At 44.3% G+C, this 22,600-nt stretch overlaps 1 protein-coding gene across 1 annotated transcript in view; it reads left to right on the top strand.

Moving 5' to 3' along the window:
• The first annotated feature begins 11,277 nt into the window (after positions 1-11,277).
• Positions 11,278-22,600, top strand: part of ZSWIM6 (zinc finger SWIM-type containing 6) — a 196,013-nt gene continuing 184,690 nt past the window's right edge. The window contains exon 1 of the mRNA XM_082725879.1: positions 11,278-11,986. Coding sequence (XP_082582005.1) covers positions 11,332-11,986 — 655 coding nt within the window. The 5' untranslated portion in view covers positions 11,278-11,331. The remainder of the gene's footprint in view (positions 11,987-22,600) is intronic.

Raw genomic sequence — 22,600 nt, 5'->3', positions numbered from 1 at the left:
TAACTCCTAAAGCCAGAATTACAGGTCAGAAAATGTAGTTGGGGTAAAGTGAGGAAGTGCAGGGGTGAGCCAGCCCTCAGCAGCAGCAGGCTAGACATCCATGCAGGAAGGAACCAGTACGTGGTGCTAGAATCTTGCACACCTGTCCTTCAGGAGCCTTGGAACATTTCTGGTGACATCAGATATACAAAATTACAAAAAAGGTGTTTATTTTACAATGCGTTCAAAACCAAGACTTACATAGCGGTATGCGTGCATGTAGTTCTCAGATTCTGAAAGAAATTAAGCCATTCTGAGAGGAGGTAAAATTGTGGACATTTGCTTATTGAGGGAACAGACAATTTCTTCCTTTCCCAGTTTATTCAAGTTTGTCAGTTACCACTGGCCAAGCGTTCTGTGGGTAGGAACAACTATCAACTACCAAGACTATGGGACAACAACAATAAAAAGCGACATGAAATGTTTATTTATTGCTCTGGAAGTTAAGAAATTTTTTAAAAAGGAAGTTTTTATGTACCTGTGAAACAGAGAAAGGAAAAAAAAATTGACAATGGATATAATAGGATTCTTTGTAACCCAACGTGCCAGTGTGCCAGAAAGAGCCAGAGCCCTGTGCGGTATCTGAAGCTTTCTGAAGGTGTGCAGAGGGAGGAAGTAACTCAGGTTCTCACTTGAGGGGACAGTTCATGCTTCACAGTTTGTACTTGACTTAGGGATAAACCCAGAGCCTTCAGGGCATGTTTATCTTTAAAGTAGCAGTTCAGAAGCAGAGGGATTCCTGGCCAAGAACAATGTCTGGCACATTCTAGGCACAAAAATGAGTATTTGTTGATGACCCAGAAGCACCCTCTCCAAATCAATAGTCTCTCAACTCGCAGATATGATCAAAGGAGGAAAACTCTAGAACCCCAAGAGAAACCCATTTCCCCCACTCTTAACCTCCAAGAGATCACTGCTTCCTATTTCCATGGTAACTAGAAGACTCAAAATTCCCAAACCTTGAGAGACACTTCAGATGAAAGCCAGAAAAAAAAATAAACAAGAGACAATTGATGCGGACAATATGTATGACAGTGTGCAAAGTTTCTGAAATTTGGGAAGATTTTCTTATTTCTTTGTTTGGGATAATACAGTGATGTCCAGAATGTAGCACTGCAGCTTCTTGCCATGCTGCTAAAGGGTCATTGAATAGATTTTACTCTTTTCTTGAAAAGAAAGAAGAGACCTATGAGCCTTGACAGCAACTCAGTGAAGGTAAGCTGTTAGAAATCGCTCTCCTGGAGTGCCTGGGTAGCTCAGTCGGTTAAGCCTCTGCCTTCAGCTCAGGTCATGGTCTCAGGGTCTTGGGATTAAGTTCTGCTTCCCCCCTCTCTCTCTGCCAGCTGCTCTGCCTACTGGTGATCTCTCTCTCTGTCTAATAAATAAAATACTTGAAAAAAAATTAAAGAAAAAGAGAGAGAAATTGGTCTCCTGGCAAACCTTGATGTTAACCATAATGAGGAGGCCAGCCTGGCAGAAGCCCGCTTGCTCCCTAACTTCTAGGTAGTGAAAACGTATTTATTGAGCACTTCTTATTTTCTCAGTAATCTAGCCTACACACAACCGAATGAAGACTTACAACTCCGATAAGAGCTCCTAGAAGTACAAGTAATGTCTAGAGTGTGTAAGAAGCAAAGCTGACCTGTTGGAGCAGCCAGGCCCTCCTAAGGAAGTGTGATTAAGCTGAGTAGGAGGAAACTGGGCAGTGGTTGCAGGGCCTGGGGAGGGAGAGCTTTCCAGGCAGTGGGAACTCTTGGGCAAAGGCCCTCTGGAGGAAGTGAGCCTTGAGTGTTCAAGGAACTGAAAGCAGGCCTGAGCAGCCTGTGTTGGCAGAACCCCAGAGAGTGCGGGGAATGAACTTGGGGCCAGGCCAGTTGGAGATGTGAGCCGGAGCCGGAGCCGGTCATTCTCAGTACATAGCCTTGAGTCTTGCAGGGTGGGTTTGTTAAGGATTCTGGTGTCTATCTCTCCTCATTCCAGGGTGAACTCAAGCTGTAACAGGAATGCATGACAGGCCCTTCTTGTGTGTGATCTGGGAATAGCAGCTTCTGGTTCATCTGAAATCTATCATAATCCTGCCATAAATTCCAAATGTGAACCACCAAGTTTCAAAGGGTTATAATTTTATGAAATACTTTAAACCAAAGTCATATTCAAGATATATTATTTTTTGTATGAAGATTCAGTAGGCACCTTAGAGCCATCATCATGGATTTCACCATATAGTAGCCCCTCAGAAGCCAGAGTCTGACCATCTAATAACTTTCTCTATCTCTGCAAACTACTTGGAATCTGGGGAGTCTGCAAGAAGCCAAAAAAAAAAAAAAAAAAAAAAAAAGTAACACATTTTAAGTACATATATATATATATATTTTTTTTTTTAAAGATTTTATTTATTTATCAGAGAGAGAGAGAGAGGGAGCACAGGCAGACAGAATGGCAGGCAGAGGCAGAGGGAGAAGCAGGCTCCCTGCTGAGCAAGGAGCCCGATGCGAGACTCCATCCCAGGACGCCGGGATCATGACCTGAGCTGAAGGCAACTGCTTAACCAACTGAGCCACCCAGGCATCCCTTTAAGTACATATTTTAACCAGAGGGGAATTCCTCATTAAGAATTTGTTTGAATTTCATTTTAGACCCAATTTTAATAAGCAGGTTTTCTGGGTTCCAAGGCCACAGCAGATAGAGAGCAATAATGCAGAAAGGGAGAAGGGAAGGGGTGATATATACCAATGATTAAAAGTAAAAGGGAGTAGCACAAAACAAAACAAAACAAACCCCTGAGACAAAAAAAACAAAACAAAAACCCAAAACAACAAAGCAAACCCCCAAACCGAATAAAAAATAAAGGAAGGAAGATAGAGAAAAAGAATAAAAGCAATCTGGGGCTTTAATTACAGACAGATCTTCTTGCATGCCTTAAGATCTTGAGGGCGTTGTCGTGTTTATAATGACTTTATGCTTAAGAAGTCAGTCATGGTTTAGTTGGATTTCTAGCCCATGTAGTCAAGTTTTTTAAAAGGGCTTTTGGTACTTAAGAAGCAGACATTCAGTCATTTGGGAAGCTGTTGAGGGTGGCTCTTACCAAGAAAGGTTCTGCATAACAGAACCTTTGCATAACAATAGCTACAGGCTTATTGTAGTATGATTCTGTGGACGTGTTAATACAGATTTTGGGTTGAGAGAATATGTGATGTACCAGCTTTTGCTGAGACTGCTTCATTTTCACAAGTTATCCAACTCTGGGTTTCAACAAAATCATTGGAAGTGACACTTTTCATATGTGCATTGTCATGATGTGATTCTTGACAATGAATGAGTTCTTGAAATTTAAAAATATTGCAGGTGATAAAATGTCCCTAGTAAATACATTTGAAAATTTGGCTTTCATATTTTTAACTTTAATTTTCATGCTATCTCTTAAATGTAAATCATCTTTCTCTAGGAGTAAAGTGCCTTCTAAAGCTATGTGGTTGTCTGAATCTTATGTCTTTACTTCCTCCCGGTGGGAATGACAATGAACAAAAGACAGTTCGATCACTTTGGAGAATGCTCATACTATGTTTTTGTGAAAAGATTTGGGGGATGACATTATTCTCTGCAAATATATCCTCCATACATGTCAGAGCATCTTTTGTCTCCCCAGAGAATATGTTCATACTTTAGGAGTTGATGTTTTAATTGTGTTTTTCTGTGTTCTCTCATTTATCAGACATATCTGCAAAAGAGGGATGCAAATTTGAAGAAATCATTAATTTTCTAAATGATGGTTCTTTCATAGTGCTACTTTTTCCGTGTTTAAAAGTAGGAGGGTTTTTCCCCCCCTAGCTGACATAGGTAAATAAATACACAGGGAAATATTTTCACATTATCCAATTAAATAGTGTTCTTGTGTCTATCCTGAGACAAGCTTCACAAAATACTTAGTAAAAAGTAACAGCTATTAAAAAAGGGAAAGAGTAAATGCTATAATTAAATGTGGCATTTCCTATTTCTTTTGGCTATCACTAGGTTCAAAGCCTGGTTGGAGGCCAATAAAATATTCCAGTTCTGAGATGGCTTTTGTTTGATGAGACTTACCACTGCACTTCGGTTTGGAATGAATAGCAGCATGATAACAGTCTGGTCAGTTTCACAATACTGAAATTGTACACAGGCTGTATTTGCACGGAAATATTTTCACTAAAAATTAATATAAATAAAAATAATAGGGTAGATATATAATATTTAATAAAGGCAAATGCATTTTACCCTTTGAGGGAGGAATTATTGTCCAAATGATAAAATTTATTCTTAATAAATTTTTTTAAAATTTTCTGAGTCATCTCTACACCCAGTGTGGGTCTCAAACTCACAACCTGGAGACTGAGAGTCTCATGTTCTACCAACTGAGCTAGCCAGGAACCCTTCCAAATAACAAAATTTAAAACAAATTTATTTGTAATCAAGTTGCTAACCTGATCATTTTATATGTTGAGGTAATGATTTATTTTTCAAAATTCCAGATTATAACTTTACTTTTTAAAAAAGATTTTATTTGATTGGTAGGGTGACACAAGTAGAGGGAGTGTGAGCGGGAGAAGCAGGCTTCCCAGCAGAGCAGGGAGCCCAATGTGGGGCTCAATCCCAGGACCCTGGGATCATGACCTAAGGCAAAGGCAGATGCTTAACAACGAAGCCACCGAGATGCCCCTGGATTAGAACTTTAAAGGCTTTTATCTTGGGGTGCCTGGATGGCTTAGTGGATTAAGCCTCTGCCTTTGGCTCAGGTCATGATCTCAGGGTCCTGGGATCGAACCCCACATCAGGCTCTCTGCTCAGAGAGCCTGCTCCCCCCCACCCACTCTCTGCCTACTTGTGATCTCTCTCTCTCTGTCAAATAAATAAATAAAATAAAAAAAAAAAAAGGCTTTTATCTTAACACTGTTCTTTAAATGGAGTTTTTTTTTTTTAAGATTTTATTTATTTATTTGACAGACAGAGATCACAAGTAGGCAGAGAGGCAGGCAGAGAGAGAGAGGAGGAAGCAGGCTCCACGCTGAGCAGAAAGCCCAGTGCAGGACCCTGGGATCATGACACGACCGAAGGCAGAGGCCTTAACCCGAGCCACCCAGGTGCCCCTACACTGTTCTCTGAAGAAAGAAAGAAAAGATTGGTTGGTTCATCAGTAGTTGAATACACTTTATTATAGTTTCAGCAGATTTTAGAAGGGTAGGTCTTAAGGAATGAAACAGTGTGGGTTAATAAATGATATTGTGGCATCAAATTATGATGTTTCTCAGTTTTGTCCAAAGATTCCAAGCTCTCCACTCCAATCCTACCCAGGGAAGAGGTAATGGAAATCTATATTTTTAACCAGTACTCGGGGCAATTCTTGCGATCTCCCAAGTTTGGGAAATAATGGATAATAGAGAAAGTTCTGACTTTCCCCTTACAAAGACTAAATTTGAGTCCCTACTTGGCCTGATTAGAACCAAAAACCTTTGGCCAATTTCTCAGACTCTAAATTTCTTCATTTATTTTTTGAGCAGGGGTACTGGTAAAGCAAATGAGTTACTGTTTGTTAAGAACCTAGCCCTCCGTCTGCACCCACTCTCTAAAAAATATTAACAGCTAAATATTAGTGGTTTGATTCTCCAGAATTTAACAAAGCTGATTTTTTTTTTTTTTAAGATTTTAAAATAATCTCTGCATCCAACATGGGGCTTGAACTCACAACCCCGAGATTAAAAGTTGCATGTTCTACTGACTGAGTCAGCCAGGCGCCCCAACAAAGTTGAAGTTAATCAAAATTTCCCCCTCTTCCAGGATGGAGCAATTGTTTTAATTCATTCAGTTCTGGGTTGATCATTCCCAGCCCACCTTTTATTTTGCCCAAGAATCTATTTGGTGGAAAGGATTGACCAGGAAGATTCTTCAGGCACTTTTCCCTATTATTGGACATTGTGCCTTGATGAAGTGTTATCTAGAATATCTCATTCTTCACTCTTTTTTTAGCTATGTAGAAGAGAATTCTTTGTCATTCTGCAGGAGGGAGGAATAATGTCTGGTTCACAGGCTAACCATACTGTTTCAGGCTTTTCTTCTGCTCTTAAACAATTTAATTATTTTCCAGGGAACATAATTGGCATCGGTTATAATATAAAAAGTATATCCCAGTATTAGGAAGTGCATGGGTATAACTTTGTGTCCATCTTCAAATGACTTGAGGTTCCTTCGAGCTTATCCAATATAATCTAATCTAATTCCATGTCTTGGAATCTTCCTACTAAAGGCAAATGATTCCCTTAATTAGCTGAGATGACTAGCAATAATGATGAGGCAATGTCATTTTGTCTTTCTGGAGGCTTCCTCCTAAGCAGTGGGACTGTGTAAAGTTCTTGCCACCAGAGAGTAGGTTTTTTTCTTCTTTTTTAAGATTTATTTGACAGAGAGATGGAAAGCACATGTAGGCAGAGCAGCAGGCAGAGGGAGAGGGAGAAGCAGGCTCCCCCCTGAGCAGGGAACCCATGTGGGACTTGATCCCAGGACCCTGGGATCATGACCTGAGCTGAAGGCGGAGGCTTAACCCACTGAGCCACCCAGGCACCCCCAAAGAGTAGTTTTCCAACTTAAGCGTAAAAAAACCTTACACGGGGAGCGAGTGATTGTCAATTTCTGGCTCCTAGCTCCAAAATTATATGCATTATGCCCAGGGCATTTTAAGGGTCTCTCTTTGAAAACCACTGCTCCAGGAATTTGATAAGTCTTTATTGAATTTAATTCAGATTTTTCATTTTTAAATTAAAGGCAGGTACAGGAGCTACGTTAAGTCTCTGGATAGGACTCCACCACCCCTTTCAAACAATTTCCTTTGTCATATATCCATGCATGCATCCAACTGCACAGAGCAGGTGCTAGGTATCGTGTTCCTAGAGGGGTGTCTCTCATTGAGGCTATCTATTCAGCTAATGGGATTCCTGTCATGAAGTCTGCCCATCAGCCTAGCTCCTGACCACACTGGGAGTCGTGGTGTGGTGTGATGCGATATGATGAGTCACTGCATTTGGGAAGCTGTATGTAGACTTTCTGTACCTTCATTTCCCTACCATTGCCTAATGGTAGACATTGGAACATAACCAGGGGCCTCTAGCCCTGAATTGGTCCCTGGAGTAGGGTCCTGTTTGAAAAGGGCAATTATAAGTAATTTAGTAATGATTTCGATGAACACGAGAAAAACACTGTAAATACCCTCCAAACGACAGCTGGCACTAGTAGCAGCCAATGATGACATACTATGACTTACTTCTTCCTTGGCTCATGGGTGTAGCTAACCTCTGGGGAGACAGAAGTCTTGTAGTACAGTGCTGGGCACTTGGAACTAACAGAAATGGCTGAGGCATAATCCCAACCCTCAGAGAATTTCTAACCAGGGAAGGGAGAGAAGGCGAATGGCTCAGCCAAGTGTAAACATAACTGTGATTCCAGGCAGAATGGCACAAATGCTATCCGAAAGATCCAAAGTGTTAGAAGGGCTGGAGAAGAGAGATCACACATTTCGGTGGCTTTTCCCAGAGGAAGCAGCATCTGAGCAAGTCCTTGAAGGAAGGGTAGGAATGTGATAAATTGTAAGGGAAGAGAGAAATATTATAGGCAGTAGACTGTCTTGAGCAAATGTGGCGAGTGGGAAAATGGGGATGACTTCTGGGGAACTGGGAGAAGTCCTCTTGGAATATAAAAATAATCCTGTTGGGGAACTGGATTGGGTTTCAGGGGAGATGAGGCTAGAAAGCTGGGTTCGGTCAAGATCATATCTCAGTTTGATCTTTTGCCAGTAGGCAGTGGGGAGCCATTTAAAAGGACTTGAGCAGGAGGGTGACACCAGAACTGTACTTGAGGAATCACAACAGCTGGGTGGAGGAGGATTTGGAGGAGGAAAGGTTATACAGACATACCAGTAAGGAGGCCCTGCAGAGAGAAGAGGGGGAATAATTTACTGAGCAACCAGAGGGGCTGGGATAGACAACACAGCAAATAAACCTAAATGGGAGTTGCAGGCAAAGGCCACAAGGAATAAAGCCTGGGGGCCTGTAACAGGCAGCAACAATAATAGCAGTCTAGGGGAAGGAAGAGAGCCTGGGTTTCCAGGGAAAGGTGGTGCTCTAGGTTTGAGGTGGCCATGGGGCACCCTCAGGGCAATAGAAAAGGGAGCTGGCCCTCAGAAGAAATAAATGAGCTGAAGCAGAACCCATGGGTGGGAGGGGAGATGGTGGAAATTCTCCAAGCGGCAGGTCACCAAAAATGGAGAAGAGGACCATGATAGGCTCTAAGGAAGGGTGTACACTAAAGAATTTGGAGGAAGAGAGACCCAGACACAAGGCAGAGAAAGATGAGTTGAAGAGGATGGAGCCACAGTTAAGTGTCAGGAAAACCAGGGGGAGAACAGTTCAAGACCGAGAGAGTGCTCTCCGTTTGAGTGACTGCTGAGAGGGGAAGTTGTGCTGAGATGTTGACCTGGATTTTCTGGATTTTTTTTTTTTGTTTGTTTGTTTTTAATAAATATTTTATTTATTTACTGGAGAAAGAGAGCACAAGCAGGAGGGAGAGGGAGAAGCGAGCTGCTCAGCAGAGATCCCCATGCAGAGCTCTATCGCAGGACCCCAAGATCATGACTGGAGCCAAAGGCAGATGCTTAATGGAATGAGTCACCCCAGGTGCCCTGGATCCTTCTTTGAATTAGAGTTAAACTAGAGTTAAACCCAACTTGCTAGTTAAACTGTAGGAAGATGCCTTAAATCTAGTCTCTTTTTGGTTCATTACAAGATTGAAGTCTCTACAGTTAGGTACCTCCAAAGTTGTCTATTTTCTGTTCAGTATGAATTAATTTCTTTCATTAACACACCCTATGGCCCTGAATGAATCATTTATGCTGTCTGGGGGCACCTGTTTTGTCACCTTTCACTTTCCAGATAAACAACTCTGTGTTTATGTATGAAAATGCTTGCTAATCTACACACTATTATACAAGCCTGAGACTTAGGACTGTTATTTCAGAACAGAACAGAGATCAAATTGTATTTTACCTTTCCACTTATATTCTTCTCCCCTCACCTACGTTTTTCAAAAGTTTAAAAATTATTTTTATTTTTTAAGAGATCCAGAAGTGGGACAACTAGAGGAAAGAGCCTTCTCCTCCCATTTGCCTATAAAGCTGTTCTTCCAGTGTTTTGCCCAGGCCTTTACCTAAGCGCTGAGAGATGCACTCCAAAATGACCAGACGAATACACAGAAACATAATGTCATCAAAATCTTCCTAACAAGTAAGGTAGCGATTGAAAGTCTGCAAGCATGCCGTCCCCCGAGGACCAGCGGCTTAGGGCTTCATAGTTAAGACCCAAGTTAAGAGTTAAGAGCCAAGACCTACAGATCCAGGTCTCCCAAGCCGTGGCCTTCCCTGGGCGATTTTCTTTAAAACTCAGAACCGCTCTATCCCCTTTAATTTCAATCCAGGCAACGAGGCAGGCAAGTGGGCACCACCAGCCAATAACCTGAAAAGACGGGAAAGTGTCAAAGGACATACGGTTTATCTTTGACAATAGCGACCATATCAGCAACGCGGTTTACAGTAAAAACAAGGTGGGGCGAAGAGTGAGGAAGGATGTTTCTAACGTGGTAATTAAGTCGGTGGCTAGGACACAGATTGGACCGAGCTCTGTGGCCTGCGAACAATGTCCGCAGGGTTCCCGGTTCAGCCCGGGACTCGCCGGTTAGCCTTCGCCAAGCGCCCTCGCACTAGCAAGCTGCGCTCTTCGCTCGCTCGCCCCCCGCCCCCCCCCCCCCCGCCTCCTGTACCCGAGAGGAAGGGCCGTTCGGGAGCCACCAGCGCGGCGGAGAGCACTGCGCGCGTCCCGAGCGCCTGGGCTCCCCTCAGCCGGGCGTCTGGGGCCGTGGCGGGCCCGACCCAAATGCGCCCCGAGCGCGTTTGCAGCCGCCGACCGCCGCCGAGCGCCCGGCGTCTGCACCCGGCTGGGTTGTGAGCGCGCACCCGTGGGGTGTGTGTATGTGTGTGTAAGCGCGCGCGCGCGCCCGTGGCGTGTGTACTCACAAAGGTGTGTTTGCTAAATCCACTGCCCGGGTGCACCTTCCACCTTGAGCAGGAGCACGCGGGCCTGGAGCGGGGTCTCCGCGGCGCGGCGGCGGGGTGACTTGAGCCGGTTCAAGTTCCCTGCTCCGCGCCAGCGGGCGGGCCAGTTTCTTCGCCCGCCGTGCTGAGGGTGCGCTAGGGCGGGGAGGCCGCGGCCAGCTCCGGACGCGCGTCGCACGGCTGCGGGGCAGGTTCCGAGAAGTCTGAGCCTTTTAGTACACTTTGGCGGCTCGGCCCCCACACAGGCCCCCGGAACAGAGCGGACACGGGAACCGGGGCTGGATGCACTGCAGACACGCGGGACAGCGGAGCGGGCGCTCCTTTTGCCTACCGGGTCTGCAAAAGTGAACTGGAAAACAACCGCCGAACACAGCCTCCTCCCTCTAGCTCCGCGCCTCAGTCCCGGCTGGGGTGGGGGTGGGGGGAGTTCCCCTAGGCGGACTCAAGGGGAAGCGGGCAGCCGGGCTGCCTCGGCCGCACCTCCTCCGCTTTCCTCTCCACCCCCGTCCCCCAGGTTCCACGCCGCATTTCTTTGTTTTGAAAGCGCCTCCTCCGCCCAGAGGCTTTTCCCCGGGCTGCCAGGCTCTGAAGGGGGGGGGGGGGGTGGGGCATTGGCTCGCGGGCCCCGCCCCCCATTTAGTCTGGACCCTTCCCCGGGTTCATCTCCCTCCATCTCCCCTTCCCTCCGCGTTTCGATCCACGAAGTCCGTCCTCACTTGCCAGACATCAAAGGGAAACACGGACTTGGAGGGGGAAGTTGAGTTGGCAGGGGGCACACAGACCCACCCACCTTAGGCCCGGCCCGGCAGCCCGTCCTCTCCCGCGGGAACCCCGCCTGAGCCCCGCCCCCCGCGTCACAGCAGCCTGACATTCTCACAACCCACCAAGCACCCAACCTCGCCGCCCCCGCTACCCCCGTGTCCGCGAAGTGCTCTATTTATGTTTCAGCTCAGCGATTTGCATAGTCCCCGCCCCTGGCCCTAGGTCCCCCTATCGGTGCCCCGCCTCAACCACGACGTCACGAAGAAGACCCCGCCTCTTGTGCCCGTACAAGGAGCGGCTGGCCCTAGATGGCAGCGTGGCGTCGCCGCGGCGTTTGCGTGTCGCGCTTCCTTGTGCCGTTTATAGGGTCCCGGCACTTCCGCTGTCGGGTTAGAAGCGGCGCGGTCATGGCGGAGCGCGGACAGCAGCCTCCTCCCGCGAAACGGCTCTGCTGCCGGCCGGGCGGCGGCGGCGGCGGCGGGGGCAGCAGTGGCGGTGGAGGAGCGGGTGGCGGCTATAGCTCTGCCTGTCGGCCCGGTCAGCGGGCGGGCAGTGCGGCTGCGGCGGCGTGCGGGGGCGGCGCGGCGCTGGGGCTGCTGCCGCCGGGCAAGACCCAGAGCCCGGAGTCGCTGCTGGACATCGCGGCGCGCAAGGTGGCGGAGAAGTGGCCGTTCCAGCGCGTGGAGGAGCGCTTCGAGCGCATCCCGGAGCCGGTTCAGCGCCGCATCGTTTACTGGTCCTTTCCCCGCAGCGAGCGGGAGATCTGCATGTATTCGTCCTTCAACACCGGCGGCGGCGCCGCGGGCGGCCCCGGCGACGACAGCGGCGGCCCCGGCAGCGCGGGCGGCGGCGCTGGCGGCGCGGGCGGCGGCGGCGGCTCCTCGTCCTCGCCGGCCGCCACCTCGGCCGCCGCCGCCGCTGCCGCCGCCGCCGCCGCCGGGGCCGGAGCCCCGTCGGTGGGTGCTGCCGGGGTGGCAGACGGCGGCGACGAGACACGGCTGCCCTTCCGCCGGGGCATCGCGCTGCTGGAGAGCGGCTGCGTCGACAACGTCCTGCAAGTCGGTGAGTCACGGGGCAGCCGCGGAGCCATCTGTCCGTCCGTCCATCCGTCCGTCAGTCCCTCGGGGAGGGGCGCCCGACCCCTCTCCTCCGGGCAGCCCCTCAGCCGGCCGCGCGTCCGCACCTCCGCCCGGTGCCCTCACCGGCCGGGACCGTCCTCCCGAGCGGAGCGCCCATTTCCTCCTCGCCCCTCCCTGCCTCCGTCTCCCCGGACGGGCCAGCGCGAGTGGGAAATGAATCAGCAGGACTCGCCCCGCGGCGGGTTGGTGGGGTGGGTTGTCGGATGCCCCCGGCCCGCTCCATACCCCGCCTTCCTCCCGGGGAGCACGTCCCGGAGGGCTGCTCGTCCTTTTTGGGGGGTGGTTGTGGACAAAGGCGCAGGCTGACGGCCGGGCTCCGGCCGGAGGGTGTGTGTGGCGGGGCCGTGCGGGGCGGGGGAGGGGGCGCGGGCCGCACAGACAATGCCGGCCGGAGGCGAGCCGGCGGCCGGGCCGCACTCTGCTCTCTCCCTGCCCTCTTCCCTTGTCTGCCGCTCGCTCCTCTTTCTTTCTCCTCTCTCCCCCTCCCCGCCCCCTCTATTGGAGGGGTGGGGACTACATTTTAATGCGACTCGGCTGCCGCTCTTCTCGGGGCTCCGACGGGCTGGCGGCCGCGGCGCTCTCCGGGGTCGTTGCGGCGTCTGGTCTGGCCCGGGCGAGCTCCGCCGGCGGCCCCGGGATTTAAATGTCTGTTTTTTCCCCGCGCCTCCCCTGTTTAGGAGCAGCGCGGAAGGGAGGGGGGCGGCGGGCCGGACCCCCTCTCAGAGACCTCTCTCCCCCCGAGGGCGTCCCCGCGTCGACGGGCGCGAGCCCGGGAAGGAGCGGCTGGCGCTTCCCTTTCCTGCCGGGTCTGGCGGTGCCCGGGGGGCGCCTGCCGCCGGAGTTTGGATAGCGCTGAGTGGCGGGTGGCGGTGCGCGGGGCGAGCTGCGGGGAGCAGTTACGGGGTTTGCGCTCGCTGCCGGCGGCGGCAGGAGCGCGAGGCGGAGGGGCTCCGCGGCCGCGCAGTGTCCCTCCAGGCGCGGCCGCCTGGCAGCCGGGCGCGACCCCGCACTTTGTTCTCATTTTCAGGTTTATTTGTGCCCCTTTCAGTTTTCTGTCATCCTCCGAAAGGGAGGACCCAAACAAAAGAGTCTCTTTATTTCTTTTCAGAGCTTGTAAAGTAGAAGATGTTTGACAAAGGGGAGAGAGAGAAGGACTTGTGATTTAAAGCTGCACAGCCCTCCTTTCTCTGACAGACCATGAGAGTTTTCTCAAATACCGAGTTTAAAAGCTTTCCCTGTCGTCGCTCCCTATCCCCAGTGTTGTTGTTGTTGTTGTTTTTTGGCCAGCTATCTTTTTCAACCGTAGGATGGGGATGTTTGGGCTGGACTGAAAAGAACAATGCTATTATGAAACTCCCTTCTTTCCGTATTTTTCTCTTGATTGTAAACGACATATTTTCTGTCCCCCTCTCTTCCGTATTGCTCTCTACTTTAAATAGTATTGCGGTGAGCATGGTACCTAATGAATGAGGAGACGGTTGGAAGCATCCCTGTCTCTGATTTTTCATCTTTTCTTTCCGTAGTCCATTCTTTTTATCCTTCTCTTTGGGAGTCTAGTGGGGGTCTGGTTAGGGGCCCCAAAAGAGAATGAAGATTTCTTTAATCCTCTGTGGTTAATTTGAATTCTGAATCAATCTGCAAACGTGATTTTCTGTTTGGTCATTTATTTCCAAAGGCGGCCCCCAGTCTTTTCTAGGTTCTGTACCTTTTTCGTATTTCTAGAGGGGTTTTAACTTTTGAGGCTCTCCATTCTTCTTAAAAAACCAAACCAAAACAAAACAAAACTAATTAGCATTCTTTAAAGTTACACCTCTTTCCCCAACCCTCACGTCCCCCTTGTTTCCTGCTGGGTTGAAACGGATTGAAGCACATCCATGGTTTCTCAGTATAACCAAACTAGAGTTTGGGAATTTTTATGGCTTGGCTGGCAATGTTGAATTTTTTTTTCCCCCTTCTGTGCTTGACTCTGCTTGCAGGCAATGAGGAATGACAGGAGAGCACATAGGGAGGGTTTCTTGGCTGATTACATTTAAGCCAGGAATTCACTGTGAAAATAAAGCCAAGGGGCGATAAATAAAAGATGCAATCTTCTCTAGGAGACAGACACACAGCGTGGGCTTTGCCTGCTTTCATCAGTGAAGAGGCCTGGGTGAGTTGTAAAAGAAAATAGTAACTTTTTGAATAGTCCCCGAAGGGGGACTGAGGCCACTGAATGGAGTTGGCAGTGGCTGATGTGAAACAGTGTGATGGTTCTTGCATAGTTGGAATTGACCACCCTTTTGGAAACACTTACATACGTGCTAAACAAGTGCTGTACAAATTGTGGAAAATATTCTTTTTTCCCCCTCTGAGTTTTGCCAGTTTCCTTAACTTCCAAGTTGTATTACTTGTTGTGCCAGTCAGCTTACTGGATGGAAGGCTGTTAAATGCTTGGCAGCTGGCACTGTGAGATAGAAAACTTTACGACCAGGATTTTTGTTGTGGAAGGGGAATGGAGAGAATGACTAGATTAACCATCTAATTTAGCTTTGGTTGGTGGGTTGAATTGGTATATTAACGCAAGAGGCTTATTTTATTATTTTTGCAAACTGAGGTAGAAGTTGTTCTAGCTTCAGAACCTGAAATGGGAAAGATGATAGGACCATAAGCAGTGTTCTGTTATTGCAAAATTGCAAGTTTGTTTGTAGGTGAAGTATTTACTGACTTTTGTAGGGGTGACTAAATTATAGATGGAAGAGGTACAATCTAATTTTTGGACTTCATTTTATATCCACACTTTGGAGACTATTTAAGGATTGAGGGTCAGAGAATTGGGACTTCCCAGAAATTAAACATACTTGTTAGTTATTTTTCAACTCCTATTTTAAGAAGAAATTTAAAAGGAAAAAATTAAGCCTTTGTAAAAGGTATTTAAAGGTATTTAATTGGTGCAGAGCTGTCCATCAGTTGATTATAGGAAGTTTTAGAGAAAGTATGCTTGGCTTATTTTTATTAAATAATGATACATTAAAAGGGAGCCATTGCTAAGGGTGCTTGTATGTTAGTATTATTGACATCAAAACAAGTCATATGTTCATGTAGTAGGCTCTAATTTTTGTTTAAAACAAAAAGATAGACCTTACTTACAGATGTATAAAAATGTCCAAAAGGCTACACGAGCAACCATTGAGCAGTGGATATCTTGGGGGAAGGGCAGTCAAGTGGATAGCAAAGTTTTGAGGGTAATTTTAATTTTAGAAGTCACATAAAAATTTCCCCCCAAATATTGCCTGGCAAAGAGGTTTCCTAATATGATCTGGAACTCAAATTATAAAGACAATTCAAATTAAAAGACAGATAAATTTAATTAGATAAAAAAACAACATTTCTGTAGGACTGAAAATATGATAAGCAACTAACTGGGGCAGATATGTGCAGCATGTTGGAGGCTAACAGAGAACTATGAAAAATTAGTTTAAAAAATAAAAAAGAGAAAGATGAGTAAGTTAAAAAATGAGCAATGGCTTTCACAAAGAAATGCAAATGATTAATAAATTTGTCTTAACTCTTACATAAGGAGGCACAAATAAAGGTGACATGCCGTGTTCATCTGCCACAATGGTGAAGACAAAGAAGATTGGTACATAGTACCCAGAATTGGGTGAGGAGGTGGGAGAAGATGCTACCTCCCCAGCTGCTTGGCTCAGTCTTTTTTGTGTCATTTCTAGAAATTTATCTTACAGACGTATTGATATTAGTGCACTGATCTGTTCTGTACAGTGAGTGAGCAGTGCTCATTGCAATATGATTTGTAATAATGAAAAGCTGGAATCAGTGGAAATTTCCATCAGAAGGGCAGTGGTTAAGAAGTACTCTGTGGAATTCTATGCAACCATGAAAAATAGTGAAGGAGAGAAATACATACACTGAGAAAAAGAAGACCGGAACATTCATTTAAAAACAAGTCATATGTTCATGTAGTAGGCTCTAATTTTTGTTTAAAACAAAAAGATAGACCTTACTTACAGATGTATAAAAATGTCCAAAAGGCTACATGAGCAACCATTGAGCAGTGGATATCTTGGGGGAAGGGCAGTCAAGTGGATAGCAAAGTTTTGAGGGTAATTTTACTTTTCATTTTACTACTGTGTTCTGGTCAGATTTTTCTTCAGAGTAGAAAAAGAAGCATGTATTTTGGTAATGCATGTGTCTTTTTGTTTATCCTTGTGTTTTTTAGTTTATATTTTTTGTTTTGGGGCACATGTGTTCGGTTTCTGAAGATTGGTATACGTTCAGTTTTGTTTCAAGACAGACAAGTTTCCTTATTTGTGACTAGGCATTTTATTTTATTTTATTTATTTATTTTTTAAAAGATTTTATTTATTTATTTGACAGAGAGAGATCACAAGTAGGCAGAGAGGCAGGCAGAGAGAGAGGAGGAAGCAGGCTCCATGCTGAGCAGAGAGCCTGATGCGGGACTCGATCCCAGGACTCCCGAGATCATGACCTGAGCCGAAGGCAGCGGCTTAACCCACTGAGCCACCCAGGTCCCCAGTGACTAGGCATTTTAAAAGCAAGAAGTGTTCAAACAAAACTGGGATCTTGTCTTTAGTATGGGCAGGAAGGAGATAATTTTTAAAAGGAGTTGCTTTTTTTTTTTGTTTGTTTTGTTTTGCTGGTAACTTTTGGGGAGAATAGAATATTGTCCACAATTCTGTTAATACTTTGGTAAAAACATTGTTGTGGCCTTTTCAAATTCATAACCTAAAATTTTTTGTTTTAGGGGGTGGCCAGGCAGTAAAGGGCAATCTTTTTTAGGATTAGGTTGGATAAAATTTTTAATCACTTTATTTATTTAAGGCTGAATTGTTGGTATTCCGGGGTTTTGGTTTTCTTTAGAGACCAGAGATTGTTATATAAAGATGTGATTTCAGATGCACTTTCAGAACTGGGTGTTTTGTTTATTGGTGATCGTAATTTCAGTGAAAACATTTTCTAGAGTAGAATGATAATATGGAATAGTTTAAAAATCAGGTCCTTTATGTTTTCTGCCTTTTGATTAATGAAGAAGTACCCCAAAGAAAAAATTTTGTAACTAGAGTTGCATACGTATTTTTTTTTATTCTGTGCCGGTTGAAATGTTGCCGGTTGAAATGTTTGATTTGCTCACAATTGTTTTTTTTAAAAGTGCGTACTTCAGTTATGCTTAGCATTGTTCTGAGGAAAGTTAAAATTTCAATTTTATGTGAGAAAATCTTGGAATTTGTTTTAATACTTAGTTCTCTGATGGCTAGTATTGGTCTAGTGGGGAAATCTAAAGTGTTCAGGAAACAAAACTTCTTGTAGCGGAAAGATTTCAGTTATACTGGAAGGTGAATTGCAGATCTGAATTAAGGAAACATCTTTACTCTTGCTTCAGTCTTTCTTTAGTTTCTTGCCCTGAGTTGTATTCTGAGTATACTTTGGGTTGACGAGGAAAAGGCCATCCCCCTTATTTTATTTAAACTGTATGCTGAATTTCATCCTTTTTGCAAAGATTTTGATGCCTTTTCTTTTAGAAAGATAAGAATGCCTGTGGAACACATCCTTTCATAGAAGAATTATTGCAATTAATTGAACAGCTCAAGTCATTATTGTCTTAAGTATGTCTTGGCCAATTTTTAAGATGTTTATCCTGGGCTTCTTTTCTTTTCAAAATGGGTAATCAATTGCCATCAATTCTAACTCTAAATGTTTCATTTGGAAAGACAGAGACCAGCATATCTTTTCTGGTCACACTCCTATTAAAGGCTTAGTTAATAGTGTTTGATATCAGCTGGTAACATGTTCAGTGAACAGGATGGCAGGGGAGGAATACTGATGTCTTTTAAGAAAGATGCACCTTTTAAAAACTGCATGATTGGATATGTAGTAATTCTACATGTTTACATGCTCTGTATTTTTGTGTTAGAAAACCAGTTTTTCTTCAATAATTCAAAGTGAATTTGGTACCTTTAAGAAGCTTAGTTGTGCATACATAAGATAAAGCAAACTCTTGTGGTGTTAGAAATTTTCATGGGGCAGTCATTAAACTTGAACTACTGTTGACCTCCAAATATTATATTTAAGAGGACAAATATCCTAAAAAGAAAGATGATTATAGGTAAGTTATAAACATCTTAGAAACAACACAGATTATAGGCACCAATTTTTAAGTGAGCATAAACTACATGGAATCCTTAGTTATCTTTCAAACTACTGTGATATAATTTCAAGAACAGTGCTTTCTCACAATAAAAAAGCCCAATTTAATTTTCTTGGTTTATTAATTTTTTGACATATGTAAATGTTTGGGGATTATAGTAAATTAGAAAACAAACTGTTTCCTTCTTGAAATGGATGGAAAGACTCAATCTCCTTTTGAGAAATCAGTACCACATGGTAATTTGGCAAAAAACACTAGATAGTCTAGCTCCATGGGAATAGACTCTAGTTTCTCAGTCCTGGCCGGACTGAGAATAAAGTATGTTGGTTAGATTCATTCGAAAAACTCGAGTATCTTTCCAGTTTTGGTCTTTGGTGCACTGTGTTTTGCTAAGAATATGCTCTGTACCTGGTTTTCAGCTCTTTAAAAATAGGATGTTTCCTTTATTTTTCTCATTTAGAAAAGGTAGCTAAAGCAAGCTTTGGAAAGAATGTAGTGCAAAATCTGGTTTTCATTTGAAACTTAAAGATTGATTTTCAGGGGCACCTGGGTGACTCAATGGGCTAAATCCTCTGTCTTCGGCTCAGGTCATGATCCCAGAGTCCTGGGATGGAGCCCCGAATTGGGCTCTCTTCTCAGCAGGGAGCCTGCTTCCTCCCCTTCTCTCTCTGCCTGCCTCTCTGCTTACTTGTGATCTCTGTCTGTCAAATAAATACATAAAAATCTTTAAATAAAAAAGATTGGCTTTCAGCAAATAGTAAGTGAATGCTGTTGCTAAGGATATGCTAAGTGTTTTATATTTGCGAGATACCTAAGTGATAATTAGTTTGGTGTCAGTTAAAATGTATTGTATATATCTACATATATTTATGTATTTGTAACTTATTTGATGTTCAGAAGTGAGCACAAAAGAAGATGAACACAGGTGTCATTTGAGTATCATTACCCAAAGCATATTCTAGTGACCCTTATATACAAATGCATTGTGCTCTTTCTTTTTAAAATATGCTAACAGATGAGAAGCTGTTTTTGCAAAATGCTTTCGCATGATAGTCATTATCTACTTGTAGAGCTGAGGCCCAGACATGTTGAGTAATTTGTCCAGAGAGGGATAGTAAATTGCAAGGTTAAACCTTGAATTTCTGTTTTTCCACTATTCTTACTTTGCTGGGATTGTTTGGGAAGTTTTACAAAACTCCAGAGCTCAGGGCAAGCATATTCTTTTTCTTTTTATTTTTTTTTAAGAATTTTAAGGTTTTTAAAGGTTTTTTTTATTTTTAAGTAATCTTTATACCCAATGTAGGGCTCAAACCCGTACCCTAAGATCAGTAGTCATGCACGGTCCACTGACTGAGCTAGCCAGGCACCCCAGGACAGGCATATTCTTGAATGTAGAATGACTGGACTGTTGTAGAGCTTATTTGGCAAACATTTTATTGAATGTTATAAAAGTATTTCTAGATAGCATTTTAGTATCTGTCTAAAATCTAATGGCTTCGGTTAAGCAATGCTTCTAGCATGCTAAATGCATGCTAGTGTGAAATATTTGTAGACATTTGGAAATTGTAGAGATTCTAAGATGAGATGAAAGTTTTGAAAAAGTTAGTTACAAGTGTTGACTTGATGAAACTGTATGACAGCCTTGTGAGCACATGTGACTGTACTCCAGCACCTGTGCCTACCTCTATGTAGTAAGGAAGTTACTGGAAGTGTAAAATGGTCATGCGGAACAACAGAAGTTAATACCCAGTAACAACTTTGGTTGCTCTGAATTTAGTATATTTATGAAAACTTAACCAGTAGTGTCTACCTTTGACCTGTTTTTCTAAGTTCTTCAATATTTTGTCATTGTCCTGTACCCTTATGCCAGTAGGTGGTATGTACATAGCAGCTAGATGAAAATGGTCTTTCCTATAATTGTTGTGGTCTCAAAAGCTTCTGTAATCTCTCCAACTCTGAAAGACCTCTTGTATGATTGGGAGCTTTTCTTCACTGAGCTGAGCATGATTCACAGTGAGCTTCCTTAATACTACTGCAGCAGTATCTACTAATAGAAATAGTAGTTATAGTAGTTAACACTTTAATAGCCTTAACCTTGTGTTAGTTACTGCTCCAAGCACTTTGTATTTCTTAACAGTCTGATGAGGTAGGTATTTTTATCATCTTCATTTTATAGATGAAGAAACCAAAGCATTGGGAAAAAAATGAAAGGGACTTTTGCCTTGTCACACAGGCTGGTACGTTAGTAAGCCAAACCCACCCCCGCTGGCTGGTACTCTTAGCCTCTATGTAATATTGCCCATGATGTGTCATCATTAATTACTCTAGAGGGTTCATCTTTAGGTTTATAGTCTTTCTACTTTCTAGAGTGATTTTCATAGTATCCAGAATTTTAAATTGTGATCACAGCTATGATTTTTAACATGTATTTTGAAATTTGACTCGAAACACTGCATTTCAAAAATTCCTTTTATGAATGAATTTCAGCTTTAGAAGATGGTTGTGAGGGTGGTTTTGATCATCTTCCATTGGGCATTTTTAACTTTTGAAAGAGGAGTAACTTTTAGGGTAGAGCTAAATGTGATCTGTATGAAGCAGAGGTTATCTCTCAAGGTGTATTTAAGAAATTATTTATCTCATTTTAAGGCCCTTTTTAAGTGTTATGATTAAAAATCATACTATTTCTTATTGCTGGTAAAAAGATTTAATATTCTTTGAGAAAGAGTTTATTGGAAAGACGTTAATTTGAAGGATGCAGTAGGACCTGTCAGTACATTTAAACTCTTACTAACCAAATGAATTGATCAAGTAAATTGGAAGTTCATTTAGTGAATTAATGTGCTTAAAATTCAGGAAACTCACTGCCTGATCCTGCCTTATTTAACAGTCTCTCTGTTTACTTAATGCATTTTTCATTGTTAATTGATGTCAGATCTCTAATGTTGGAAGATACTATACAGAAAATATGCATAGGAGGTTAGCATGTAGAGTGAGTCCACAGAAGCAAGATTTATTTATTTTTAAAGATTTTATTTATTTATTTTATAGAGATCACAAGTAGGCAGAGAGGTAGGCGCGGGGGGGCGGTGGGTGGGTGGGGAGCAGGCTCCCCACTGAGCAGAAAGCCCGATGTGGGGCTCGATCCCAGGATCCCGAGATCATGACCTGAGCCGAAGACAGAGGCTCAATCCACTGAGCCACCAGGCGCCCCCAGAAGCAAGATTTAAATTAAATCTCTTAATTAGATCAGTACAATTTCGAATGCTATATGTGCCACATTGTACCTGTTAAAAAATTTGCTGACAGTGACCAGCATTTGTATAAATTAAATATTTTATGATTTCGGTGTAATGGGCAGAGCCTGCAGCCTTTTCTAGTACTAGGTTGATATTTCTTGGTGAAGGCCTGTGGAAGTTGAAGGCAGCACTGTATTTGGTTGTGTTCAACCTTTGCTTCTGCTACTGCTTTATCCTAACTCATTTCTACAGAGAAAATGGTCATGGCTTTTATAAATATTTGTCATAAAATCAACCCCCAAAACTCAGATACCAGAAATTTGTAATCTGATTGATACAGTGATGAGTGAGGCCCCCCCCTTTTTTTTAAACCAGTTTGCCCTATTTCTTTAGGACCTTGTTTATTTTTTTTAAATTTTTATTTATTATTATTATTATTTTTTAGCACTCTTTAAGCTTTTTTAGCACTTAGTATTTTGCACTCCTGGCACCATCTTTTAGGCCTCCTCTTCCTGTCAGTCACCTGTGTGATGTTTTTCATCTGCTTCCTGTAGACAGTGGTAAAGCTGAGGACTGAAATGACCAATGGCTGCTTTGTGATGGTGGTAGAATCAAGTGAGACTTGGGGATACAAGGTAGAGGAGCCTCTGAAACCAACTTTTTCAGCATTTCACCGTCTGTCTCTCTTTCTCTCCTTGCCTCACCGTACTTCTTTTTCTTCCTTTAGTTTTTTTTTTTTTTTTGAAAGATTTTATTTATTTATCTGACAGAGAGAGATCACAAGTAGGCATAGAAGCAGGCGGGGGGGTGGGGGAAGCAGTCTCCCCACCGAGCAGAGCCCGACTTGGGGCTCGATCCCAGGACCCTGAGACCATGACTTGTGCCGAAGGCAGAGGCTTAACCTACTGAGCCACCCAGGCGCCCCTTTCTTCCTTTTTTAAGTGTGGGGAATGGAGCAAAGAGAGTGAGGATTAGGAGGGGGAGGGAGTGGTAGGAAAAAAGGGAGGAAATCCTGAAGAGGTAGGAAATACCAGCCAAGAGCATACTCTGTTCCCTTCTTTGCCTGCAGTTGTCTCCTCCCCTCCAGCTTCCCTTGATTTAGGGAAATAAAGCTGAGGTCACAAGGACCTATGTGTTC

The sequence above is a fragment of the Mustela nivalis genome, assembly GCF_964662115.1.
Source record: "Mustela nivalis genome assembly, chromosome: 3".
Taxonomy (NCBI): domain Eukaryota; kingdom Metazoa; phylum Chordata; class Mammalia; order Carnivora; family Mustelidae; genus Mustela; species Mustela nivalis.
Note: the sequence above shows the minus strand (reverse complement) of the source record. Positions and strands in the feature narration are given on the sequence as shown.